Source organism: Panthera tigris (assembly GCF_018350195.1).
Source record: "Panthera tigris isolate Pti1 chromosome A1 unlocalized genomic scaffold, P.tigris_Pti1_mat1.1 chrA1_random_Un_scaffold_58, whole genome shotgun sequence".
Taxonomy (NCBI): Eukaryota; Metazoa; Chordata; class Mammalia; order Carnivora; family Felidae; genus Panthera; species Panthera tigris.
Window position 1 is genome coordinate 55001 of NW_024962143.1, and position 13471 is coordinate 68471.

Here is a 13471-nt window from a genome sequence, read left to right on the forward strand (position 1 = left end):
GGAGTCCAATTTCTGAAGAAACCATCCACAAATCAAGTCTAACACTACATTAAAGAGGGGGGTGTGTCAACAGAGCAGAGAAGTAGGGGGACCTGAAATGACCACCTCCCTCAAACACAGCAGTGAGGCAAGAAGATGTGGAAATCTAGGAATCCGGGCTACAGAGTGACACAAACATCTCCAGGGGCCCATGGGGACAACTTGCCAGGTCGTGGAGATTTTTAATCTATTCTTTCTGCACCTCTTCTGTATCTCCTTCTTATTTTCCTTTCTCTCTCTCTCTCTCTCTCTCTCTCTCTCTCTCTCTCTCTCTTCCCTGCCTGGATTAAGTTGCATAGTATCTCTGATTCTCTGCCTGGTCAATTTTTTTGTCTTCTTCGCTTTTCCTTTGCCCCTGTCATTTCTCCCTTTGTATGAGATAAGGCATCTTCCATCACCACCCCCCCCAGTGTTTAAATTCTTTTCCAAGGTTACATTATGAACAAATCTAAGCACACCTGCTGGAATGGCCAGCCCATCAATATGAGTAGGGAAATAAAGCAACCAGAGTCACAAAAACAGAGAGCATGAAACACACTCCAAAGATACCTGTTGAAGGGCCAGGCCCTGGATAGTATATGACCCCTTTTTAAAATAGTAGTGCTCACAGGTGCAGGACACATGACAACTAGGAAAACACATAAAGTACCGAACACTGAGGAAATGGAAGAATTCTCCTCAAAAGAAACTCCAGGAAGAAATGAGAACTAGAGAATTGCTCAAAACAGATATAAACAATATATCGGTTCAAGAAGTTAGAACAATACTTGTAAGATTAACAGCTGAGCTTACAAAAAAGCATAGAAGACAGCAGAGAATCTATTGCTGCAGGGATCAAGGAACTAAGAAATAGTCACAGCAATTAAGAAATACTGTAAATAAGATGCAAAATAAACTAGATGCAGTAACAGCAAAGATGGAGGAAACAGAGGGGAGAATAAGTGACATAGAAGATGAAAGTATGGAAAATGACGAAGACAAGAAAAGGGGTGATAAGAAAATATTAGACCATGAGGGGAGTATTAGAAAACTAAGTGATTCAATGAAATGTTATAATACCTGGATCATAAGAGTTCCAGCGTAAGAGAGAGAGAGAGAGAAAAGGGCAGATGGTTTACTTGAACAAATTATAGGTGAGAACTTCCCTAATCTGGAGAAGGAAGCAGACATCCAAATCCAGAAGGCACAGACAACTCTCTTCAGATTCAACAAGAATAGGTCTTCTCCACAGCATATCATAGTGAAACTGGCAAGTTACAAAGAGAAAAGAGAATTCTGAAAGCAGCAAGGGACAAACGGGCCTTAACCTACAAGGGTAGACACATAATGGGTAGTGGCAGACCTGCCCGCTGAAACTTGGCAGGCCAGGAGGCGATGGTAGGAAAAAGTCCATGTGCTGAATAGGAAAAGATGCAGCTAAGAATCCTTTCTCCAGCAAGGATGTCATTCAGAATAGAAGGAGAGATAGGCTTTCCCAGAAAACCAAAAACTACAAGAGCTCATGACCACTAAACCAGCCCTGCAGGAGATCCTAAGGAGACTCTGTGAGTGGAATGTTGTCAAGGCTACAAAGGACCAGAAACATCACCACAAGCATGAAAGCTCCAGACAACACAATGACATGAAATCCATATCTTTAAATAATCACTCTGAATGTGAAGGGACTAAATGCCCTTATCAAAACACACAGGGTATCTGAATGGGTTAAAAAACAAAGAAAATCCATCTATATGCTGTCTACAAGAGACTTATTTGAGACAGGAGGACACCATTAGATTGAAGGTTAGGGGATAGAGTACCATGTATTATGCTACTGGAAGTCAAAAGAAAGCTGGGGTAGCCATACTTAGGTCAGACAAATGAGATTTTAAACCAAAGACTCTAACAAGAGATGGCGAAGGGGATTATATCATAATTAAGGGATCTATCCATCAAGAAGAGCTAACAATTGTAAATGTTGGTGCCCCCAACTTGAGAGCCCCCAAATACATACATTGATTAATCACAAACCGAAGCAATCTTATTGATAATCATATGGAAATTGTAGGTGACTTAAATACTCCCTAACAACAATGGACAGATCACCTAGGCACAAAATCGGTAAAGAAACAAAGACCCTGAATGATACGCTGGACCAGATGTATTTGACAGATCTATTCAGAACTTTTCATCCAACAGCAGCAGAATACACATTCTTCTCGAGTGCACGTGGAACCTTCTCCAAAACAGATCACACAGTGGGTCACAAAACAGCCCTCCATAAATATAAAAGAACTGAGATCATACCATGCGTATTTTCAGACCACAACACTAGGAAACTTGAAATCAAACAAAAGAAAAAGTTTGGGAAGCCTCTAAATGCATGGAGGTTGAAGAACATCCTACTGGAGAAAGAATGGGTCAACCAGACGATGACAGGCAAAATTAAAAAATATATATACGGGCAAATGAAAATGAAAACATGACAGTCCAACCTCTTCGGGATGCAGCAAAGGCAGCCCTAAAAGGAAAACACATCGCCATCCAGGCCTTTCTCAAGAAATAAGAACAATCCGAAATACAAAATCGAACCTCACACCTAAAGAAACTAGAAGAAGAATAGCAAAGAAACCCTACAACCATTAGAAGAAATAATAAAGATTAGAGCAGATACAAACACTATAGAATCCAAAAGAAAAACCTGTAAAAACAAAAAAAAAAAAATAGTAGAACAGATCAATGAATCTAAGAGCTGTTTTTTTTAAAGAATAAATAAACTTGATAGCCCCCTAGCCAGCTTTCTCAAAAAGAAAAGAGAATCCAAATAGATAAAATCACGAATGAAAAAGGAGAGGTCACAATGAACACACAGAAATACAACTATTAGAGAATACTATGAAAATGTATATGCCAACAAACTGGACAACCTGGAAGAAATGGACACATACCTAGACAACCACACATTACCCAAACTCAAATGGGAAGAAATAGAAAATTTGAACAGACCCATAACCAGCAAAGAAATTCAATCAGTTGTCAAAAATCTCCCAACAAATAGGAGTCCTGGACCAGAAGTCTTCCCAGGGGAATTCTACAAGACATTTAAAGCAGAGTTAATACCGATTCTTTTCCAGCTGTTGAACAAAGAAATGGAAGAAAAGCTTCCGGACTCTTTCTATGAAGCTAGCATTACCTTGATTCCCAACACAGATAGAGACCCCACTAAAAAGGAGAGTGACAGGCCAATATTCCTGATGAACATGGATGCCAAAATTCTTAACAAGATACTAGCAAATCCAATTCGGCAGTATATGAAAGAATTCTTCACCATGATCAAGTGGGATTCATTCCTGGGCTACAGGGCTGGTTCAATATTCGCAAATCAATCAAAATGATACATCACCTTAATAGAAGAAAGGATACGATCATTCATATGATCCTGTCAATAAATACAGAAAAACATTTGACCGAATACAGCATCCTTTGTTAATAAGAAACCCTCAAGAAAGTTGGGATACAAGGAACATACCTTAACATCATAAAAGCCATATATGAGAAGCCTGCTGCGAATATCCTCAATGGGGAGAAACAGAGAACTTCCCCCCTACCCTGCCCGCCGAAGATAAGGAACACAAAAGGGAGGTCCACTCTCACCAGTGTTGTTGAACATAGTGTTGGAAGGCCTAGCCTCAGCAATCATACAACAAAATGAAATAAAACACATCCAAATTGGCAAAGAAGAAGTTAAACTTTCACTTTTCGCAGATGGCATGATACTCTACATGGAAAACCTAAAAGACTCCACCAAAAAGCTGCTCCAACTGATACATGAATTCAGCAAAGTCACAGGATACAAAATCAACACACAGAAATCGATTGCACTTCTATATACCAATAATGAAGCCACAGAAAGAGAAATCAAGAAACTGAGCTCATTTACAATTACACCAAGAACCATAAGATACCTAGGAATCAACCTAACCAAAGCTATAAGAGATTTGTATCCTGAAAACTATAGAAAACATATCAAAGAAATTAAAGAAGACACAAAGAAATGGAAAAACATTCTATGCTCATGGACTGGAAGAAGAAATATTGTAAATATGTCGATAACGACCCAAAGCAATCTACACATTCAGTGCAATCCCAATCAACGTTGCACCGGCATTCTTCTCAGAGCTAGAACAAACAATCCTACAATTTGTATGGAACCACAAAAGATCCCAGATAGCCAAAGTAATGTTGAAAAAGAAAACCAAAGCTGGAGGCATCACAATCCCAGACGTTAGCCTCTACTACAAAGCTGCGATCATCAAGGGAGTATACTATCGGCACAAAAAGAGACGCAAAGGCGAATGGCATAGAATAGAGAATCCAGAAATGGACCCACAAATGTATGGTCAACTAAACCTTGGCAAAGCAGAAAAGAGTATCCAATGGAAAAAAGATAGGCTCTTTAGCAAATGGTTCTGGGAGTGCTGGACAGCAACATGCGGAAGAATGAAACAGGACCAGTTTCTTACACCGTGCATAAACTCAAAATGGATGAAAGACCTCAATGTGAGAGAGGAAACCATCAAAACCCTGGAGGAGAACACAGGCCACAACCTCTTTGACCTTGGCTACAGCAACTTCTTCTCAACACATCTCTGAAGGCAAGGGACATAAAAGCAAAACTGGACCCTTGGGACCTCATCAAGGTAGAAACCTTCTGCACTTCAAAGGAAACAATCCACAAAATTAAAAGGCACCAACGGAATGGGAGAAGATATCTGCACATGACATATCAGAGAAAGGATTAGTACCCATACTCTAGAAAGAATTGGCCAAACTCAACACCCGAAAAACAAATAATCCAGGGAAGAAATGGGCAGAAGACATGAATAGACACTTTTCCAAAGAAAACATCCAGATGGCCAACAAGCACATGAAAGGATGTTCAACATCGCTCATCATCAGGGAAATCCAAATCAAAACCACATTGAGATACCACCTCACACCGGTCAGGGTAGATAAAATTAACAACTCAGGAAACAACAGACATTGGTGAGGATGTGCAGAAATGGGAATTCTCTTGCACTGTCTGTGGGAATGCATGGTTGGTGCCGCTGCTCCGGAAAACAGTGTGGAGGTTCCTCAAAAAATTAAAAATAGAATTACTTTACAACCCAGCAATTGCACTACTAGGCATATATCCGAGGGATACAGGAGTGCTGATTCATAGGGGCACGTGTGCCCCAACGTTTATACTATCAACAATCACCAAATTATGGAAAGAACCCAAATGTCCATCAACTGATGAATGGGTAAAGAAGATGTGGTTTATATATACAATGGATATTACTTGGCAATGAGAAAGAATGAAATCGTGCCATTTGCAAAAACATGGATGGAACTGGAGGGTACTATGTGAAGTGAAATAAGTCAGTCAGAGAAAAACAGATATCATATGTTTTCACTCATATGTGGATTTTGAGAAACTTAACAGAAGAACATGGGGGAATAGAAGGGCGAAAATAGTTTCAAACAGAGAGGGAGGCAAACCATAAGAAACTCTTAAATACAGAGAACAAACTGAAGGTTCATGGAGGGGTGGGGGAAAGGGGAGAGTAGGTGATGGGCATTGAGGAGGGCACTTGGGATGAGCACTGGGTGTGGTATGTAAGTAATGAATCATGGGAATATACTCCCAAAGCCAAGAGCACGATATATACACTGTATGTTAGCCAACTTGACAATAAATTATATTTAATTAATTAATTAAACTACAGCCATGTGTGTGTGTGGGGGGGGAATCTAACAATACAATACACTAAGGGATAATTTGTTGTTACCAAATGGGGTTTATCCCAGAAATGCAGAGTTGGTTTAAGATTCAAAAACCGTATCTATCTCCGTAGATAAAATATGTTCCTTGTCAAAATTCAACATCCATTCCAGATAAAAACTTTCGGCAATCCTGGAATACAAGGGAACTTCAATATGATTTAAAACAAAACAAAACAAAACAAGCCATGATAACTCTACAGCTAACGTTATATATAATGGTGAAAAACTGAATGCATTTCCTATAAGATCAGGAAGAGGACAGGAATGACATTCACTGAATGACTTCTTTTGTTCAGCACTATACTAGCAGTTCTAGCCAATGCAATCAAACAAGATAAAGCAACAAAGGACATCCAGATAGAAAATGAAGTGAAACTGTCTCTATTCGCAATCACATGGTCACAAAATAGAAGTTGGCAAACTCCAGCCTATGGGCCACATTACTTGTTTTGGTAAATTAAATTTTATCAAAATACAGCCATGTCCATTAATTTATGCAGTATCTATTGGCTGCTCTTATAGTACAATGGAAAAGCTGATTAGTTGTGACAGAGAATGTATTGGCTACAAGTCTACAGTATTTACCATTGCTAGTAAAATAGTAGTTAAAAATGAATTTTTATGACCTTTGCTTATGTAGAAAATCTGACAGCATTAAGAAAAATGCTACTAGAATTAATAAATGAATTAGTCATGGCACATGCATGACTCAGTCGGTTTAGTGTCTGTCTCTTGATTTCAGCTCAGTCTACGATCCCAGAGTCATGGGATGGAGCCTGATGACAGGCTCGCACTGAGCATGGAGACTACTTAAGATTCTCTCTCTCTCTCTCTCTCTCTCTCTCTCTCTCCCTCCCTCCCTCTCTCTCTCTCTCTGCCCCAGAATTGATGGACAATGCAAAGATCTAGAAAAATGGCAGAATAATCTGCTCAGTTTGGTTTCATTATACTGACCACCTCAGCTACAGTCATGGACCATGAAGAAGCAAGATGAAAACACACAGAAGGGGAAATCCTGGGATTCTTTTTCTAGGGATGTAATACATATGTGCAAATAAAATGCCTCAGTGGAAACAACAACAACAACAACAACCATAAAAAAAAGAAAACAAAATAAGAAGGAACTGTGTCTAGATTATACAAAGAATTCTGAAAACTCAACAACTAAGAAAACAAACAAACAAATTTTTAAAACAACCAAAGACTTGGACAATTCAAAGAAGATACACAGATGGCAAACAAGCACATGAAAATATGCTCACCATCATCCGTTATTAGGGAAATGTATATTGAAACCATAATGAGATATATACTAAATATCCATCCGAATGGCTAGGATTTAAAAAGCTGACAATACTAAGTGTTCATGAATATGTATGTAGGAATTGGTGCTGTCACAGACTGCTGGTGGGAATGGAAAACCATACAACTCCTTTAGAAAACAATTTGGCAGCTTCATAATAAGGGAATATAAGGGGACATGAGATTTTTAAGGGTGATGAATATGTTAACTGTCTGGATTATGGTTATCGTTTCATACGTGTAAACATATGTCAAAACTATCAAATGACACACTTCATATATGTGCAGTTTACCTAACTAAAGCTGTTGCAAACAAAAAGCTCTTTCACAGGAAGAACGTCTAAAACATTGGATAAGACACAGATGGAAAGAAGGATGTAAAACCATACAAGATGAAGCCAGAGGACTGTGGCCTTTAACCTAATAGCAATGAGAAGTAATAGCTATGCTTTAAGCAACGGGGTACCATGATGAAAGACACATTTTTTAAAACATATACTAATTATGGTTGCAGGGTAGACCAAGGTCCTGGGAGGTAGAACGGCAGGAAAACAGTCCTGACGTTATTTCAGTCATCTAGGAGAAAAATAATGACCTGACCTGGGTGAAGGCACAGAAGAGAAGCAGAGTTAACAAACACATTAGATGTGCCATTCCCACTAAGAAAGGTACAGTAGAAATGATGACTCTTTGGCCGAGAGGATACAATAGTGCTCCTTTTATTTTAATATAAAACATATTTCTGAGATGAGCAGCTCTATAATACAGCAGTGCTCTATGGTGCAGTAGTAGGCAAGGTTTGCACATATTACTACAGCAATATACGTAAAAAGGCTTCCTACCTTTACAATCCATGCCAAGTTGTTCAATCAGCAACATGAAATTCTTAGAGTAAGGCAACTCACAATGCTCTGAAGCTGTTTCAGATGACTGAATGAAGTCGACAAGGTCATCCATAGAGGTAATTTGCTTTTTGACCTACCAATGAATAATACCATTTCAAAATGTCCCCCAAATATTTATAAAATATACTAGGTGTAGAGAAGTGATAAATAGCCATCTTTTTATAAAAGCAAAAACAGGGGCACCTGAGTGGCTCAGTCGGTTGAGCATCTGACTCCATTTTGGCTCAGGTCATGACCTCAGGGTTCCTGAGTTTGAGTCCCACGTTGACCTCCACAATGACAGCATGGAGCCTGCTTGGGATTCTCTCTCCCCCTCTCCCTCGGCCCCTCCCCCACTTGTGCGTGCTCTCTCTCAAAATACATTTTAAAAATAAGTGAATGAACATTTAAAAGCGAAACCACAGAGACTTTTTAAAAGAACGGATTTTCATCAAAAAGACACTGTTATCCATAGCTAGTATTTCTAAGTAACTTTTTCACAGCAAATGTCTCTACAACAAAGGAAGATTTTCTATTTTTTCACTACATCTTTCATAAAGTAATTTTTTGCCACTGAACAATATTCCTAACAAATATGTATCAAAAGATATAATAAAATAAAAATAAAATAAATAATAAATAAAATAAAATTACATTGTCTCTTTTGCTTACCTTGTTCTTTTTCTTAGAAATTTTCTTTGCAGGTCTGAAAAAACCCAACAATTCTTTTCAGGAAAATATTAAATACTTAAAATACAAAGCATATCTAAACCTATTGTTTCTGATATAAAATCTCTGCCTTTGAAACTAATTTTCTACAAAGGGGATTAAACAACAGAGTAACATTAAACCACATCGAAAACATACTACTGCTAATATTAACAAAGGATTAGGTGTATCCAGTTCTAGTATATGTGCTGCTGAAGCAAGCACAACAAAGTACTAACGTCAGGTAAAAACTAACAAAAGCAAAGGAAATCCTAATGCTACTTGCATTATTTGATAGGAATGATACCATTGTTTGTGTTGTTGTCATTTTACTAAAAATAAGCTTTTACTGGCACTAAAACCTACTTGGAAAGTGCAAGTTAACTCCCTATATGAAAGAACCCCTTTTTAACAATCATGATATTAACGTGTTGAAGACTCACTATGCAGCTACTCTCTAGGCATTACTATGAGCACTTTACATGTCTTCAAGGTATTTGAAGCCCCACAACAATCCTATGAAGTAGGTTATTATATTAGGTATTTTATACAGGAAGAAAATGAGGCACAGAAAGTCGAAGTGACTTTCCCAAGAAGCCCTCGTCTCTGGCCAAGAACAGACCCTGAATTCAAACCCAGGAATGTGCCTTCAAAGCATGTGTTTTATACTATGTGGTTAAAGTGATACTTCAGTGTTTCTAACTAATATGACAGCAAATGAATCTATATTATGATTCGATTTCTAGCTATAGTGATACATAACAAATTCTGAATCTTACACATTTTTTAAGAGACTTTATACTTGGCAAGATGGGAAATCTACTTTCAATAAACTAAAGATTTGCTTCTTCTAGAGAAGTTCCTCAACAGGCATTCATTCATTCATTCATTCATTCATTCATTCATTCATTCCACTGTTTATTCCCACATTCAACACATACTTATTGAGCATACAATCTGTGTCAATGGCACTGTTGGTACAGGAAGCATGGTTTTGGTAATTTAGAGCTCTCTAGTCCAAAAGGAATAATCTGTTATGGATTACTAGTTTCTTTTCCAATTGTAAATAAACAAAATCTTCCCCTTTCCCCAGAACCTAAATAATATTAACTTAATAGAACCAGATACTTTAAAGTCCCTAACAAAATCATAGCTATTTGTGATATTATCAAAGGCACTAGATATCTAAAAGCATCAAGGAAGGATTAGTTTTATTCAGAATGGCCTCAGTGTTTGCATACATTTATGATAAGGGTGTGTGTGTGTGTGTGTGAGTGTGTGTATACAAATATATACATATAGAACTTATACACATATACTTATGTATACATATATAAGAAGTCATACATATAATTTGTATATTATGCATATACATATACATATATATAATATGTATATTATACATATAATATACATATAATATACATATAATATACATATAATAAATATACATATACATACATATAAGAAATTATACAGCCATATATATATATATATATATATATATATATATATATGGCTGTATAATTGCCATATATACATATATGCATACATACATATATATTTTTAAATCTGCACATTCAATTGTATGAGAATACCCCATTGTGGAACCATTTCAGAATAAACCAACTTCTTGCACAAAATCACATGAATAAGAGTACTAAAGACAATTACTATAATCTTTAAAAGATAATGTAATACAATCAACAAACTTCCTAATGTTTGGAAACGCAAACAAAATTAAATTAACTAACCATGTCTATCTCTATTGATCATTTCCAACAGAATACATACTCTAAAAGCTCCCATCTTAAAATAAAAAGAGAAAGAAAATGCCTTTGCAATTCACATTCTTTTTCAGTTATCATCCATTTCTCTATTACCTTTCCCAATTAAAATGCTCTAAGGAGTTGTTTACACTTACTCATCTTCCATGCTTCCATGGTGACTACTGAAACTGCTCCTTGACAAAGTCACTTACCCTCATCACAACTTTTCAAGCAGTGTGTTTGATATGTTGAGTATTTCTTGCTTTAGCTTGGGCCTACCTACACTACAGCATTTTATTTCCACAAAAGGTAATCACTGCTAAAATTCCTTCACAGGCACATAAAGAATTTATAGATTTTACCTGCTTTCATGCTGATCCTTTTCACTGAAATGGCTGCCATCATTCTTTTGTAGTGGACCACCAGTTAGGGAATCTGCCTTCTGCAACACTGGTGTGATCACAGATCCTTTTAATGTCCCTTTTTCATTTTCACCTTTCTTTAACTTCTTCATATGTAAACCAGGTTCCCTCCTTAAAAAAAAAAAAGCCATTAAAAAGCCATAAAAAAGCCAATGTTTTCTAATAATTTTACTGATAAAGAATAAAAAGACAATTTTCATCAAGTTCTGAATTTTACCCATCTGACTTAATTTGATTAATTCAGAGAACAGTGCTGAAGTACCAACCGTACAAAAGGAAATACTCATCTGTTGCTTCAAACACAGGTAAATATACAATTAGAATACAATGTGATTTGTAAGAATTGACATGTGAAAAGCTGTAAGTGAGGATGAGAAAGGCTTTAGTGAAGAGGGAAAATAAACAGCAGAGGTCACCAGGGAAAGAAACGGGAGAAAACCATTTTCTTAGAGATTAGAATGTGAGCACAAAGATTACACAGATGGCATCTAGGTGCCTTGAAAGGAGAAAGTATAAGCTTGTAGGAACTTGGAAAAAAAACATAAAATACATGGAAGCAAGTAGTAAGAGATCAGTCAGGAAAGAAATTCTGAAGAACCTTGAAGGTTACACTAAAAAGTTAGAGTTCATTGCCTAAAGGCAGTGACTCTTAGACATGGGAGTAATAACTAGATGTGTGCTCTATTTTTGGCTTTGCTTTTAAATATAAGAATGCTTAATTTCAACAAAGTTTTAAAGTAGCATGAGGTCCATATAACATGAAAGAAGAAATCAGGGAAATATCTTAGGGGAAAAACTACTTTTAAAATACCCATATGTCAGAGCGATATCAGTATCATAGCTGAACAAGATGTACGTTGTTGCGTCTCCCCACCTACAACAAACTGGCATCTTATCCACCCACGGGCAAAACTGCCTTTGCAGGAGCTGTGGGAATCTAGCACTATATTCCAAGGGACTGAGGAAAAGTATTGCCTACCCGTGCATCAGGTAACAGGCAGACATACTACAGTCTAATCTGTGGACCTAGCAATAGCCCATAAAGTGCCTCCAGCCCCTCCCTCTCAGCCACATCGGGGAGCCCCTCCCTAGAAAACACTCTCTAAGATAATCACCCGTGGATGAGAGAGCCTTTTTGGAAAACAAGGTGTCCTGCAGAGAATTTCCAGCATCCCACTGGAGCAAAAAAATCAGGTTTGGACACACTGAAGAGGTAGTCATTAAAGACTGGAGGAGGTGACTGCTACTTCAAATGCAAAGACAGCAATGCAAAACTGCAAAGAATACAAAATATCAAGGAAATATTATACCATCAAAGGATCACAATAATATTCCAGTAATCAATCGGAAACACAGGGAGATCTGTAATTTATTCAAAAGAGAATTCAAAAATAGCAGTTTTAAGGAAACTCAGTGAGTTACAAGAAAAACACAAGAAGCCAATTCAATAAAGTCAGAAAAACACTCTATGAATAAAATGAGCAGCTTAACAAAGAGCTGGAAATAGTAAAAGCTAACTAAACAAAAATCCTGGAGCTGGAGAGTATAATGAAGGAGATGAAAAAAGCAAGAGTGATCACCGACAGGAAATGGATCAAGCAAAAAAAAATGTGAATTGAACGACAGGAACTCTCAGATTATCCAGTCAGCAGAGAACAAAGTCAAAAGAATGAAAAAGAGTGAGGAAAGACTATGTGACTACAAGTGAACCCTCATAAGACTATTAGCAGTTTCTCAGCAGAAACCTTACATTCCAGGAGGCAGTGGGATTATATATTCAAAGTGCTAAGAGAAAAAAGTCTACCAATCAAGAGTACTTTACTCAGCAAAATTATCCTTCAGAAATCAAATCGAATAAATACATTTGATATACCGCATTAACAGAATAAAAAAAATCATATCATCATCCCAGCATGGGAGGAAAAAGCATTTGACCAAATTCAACATCTTTTCAGGATAAAAACTCTGAACAAAGTGGGTACTGAATTGTCACATCTGGACATAATGAAGCCCAATATGATAAGCCCATAGCCAACATCATATGCAGTGGTAAAAACTGAAAGCTTTTACTCTAAGTTCAAGAACAAGGCAAAGTTGCCCACTTGACCACTCCTATTCAACAGGATAGAGGAAGTCCTAGCCAAAGCAGTCAGGCAAGAAAAGGAAACAAAAGGCATCCAAATCAGAAAAGAAGAAATAAAACTGTCTTTGTTTGCAGATGATATATTCTTATATATAGAAAATCCTGAAGATACCACCAAAACGCTGTTCCAAGGATGAAGGGTACAAAATCAACATAAAGATGCAGGGGTGCCTGGGTGGCTCAGTCAGTTAAGCTTCTGACTTCGGCTAAGTTCATGATCTCGTGGTTTGTGGTTCAAGCGCCCTATTGGGCTCTGTGCTGACAGTTCAGAGCCTAGAGCCTGCTTTGGATTCTCTCTCTCTCTCTCTCTCTCTCTCTCTCTCTCTGTCTCTCTCTCTCTACCCCTCCCCTGTTAACACTCTGTCTCTTTAGCCTCTACTACAAAGCTGTGATCAT

At 37.5% G+C, this 13471-nt stretch overlaps 1 protein-coding gene across 4 annotated transcripts in view; it reads right to left on the minus strand.

Moving 5' to 3' along the window:
* The window catches only part of LOC102962413 (ankyrin repeat domain-containing protein 26-like), a 138698-nt gene that overhangs the window by 54659 nt on the left and 70568 nt on the right, over window positions 1-13471 (minus strand). For all 4 annotated transcript variants that reach the window (XM_042977070.1, XM_042977069.1, XM_042977071.1 and 1 more), the window contains 3 exons: window positions 10873-11043; window positions 8706-8739; window positions 7992-8127 (listed from right to left, as the gene is read on the minus strand). In XM_042977070.1, the coding sequence (XP_042833004.1) occupies window positions 7992-8127; window positions 8706-8739; window positions 10873-11043 (341 nt within the window). The remainder of the gene's footprint in view (window positions 1-7991; window positions 8128-8705; window positions 8740-10872; window positions 11044-13471) is intronic.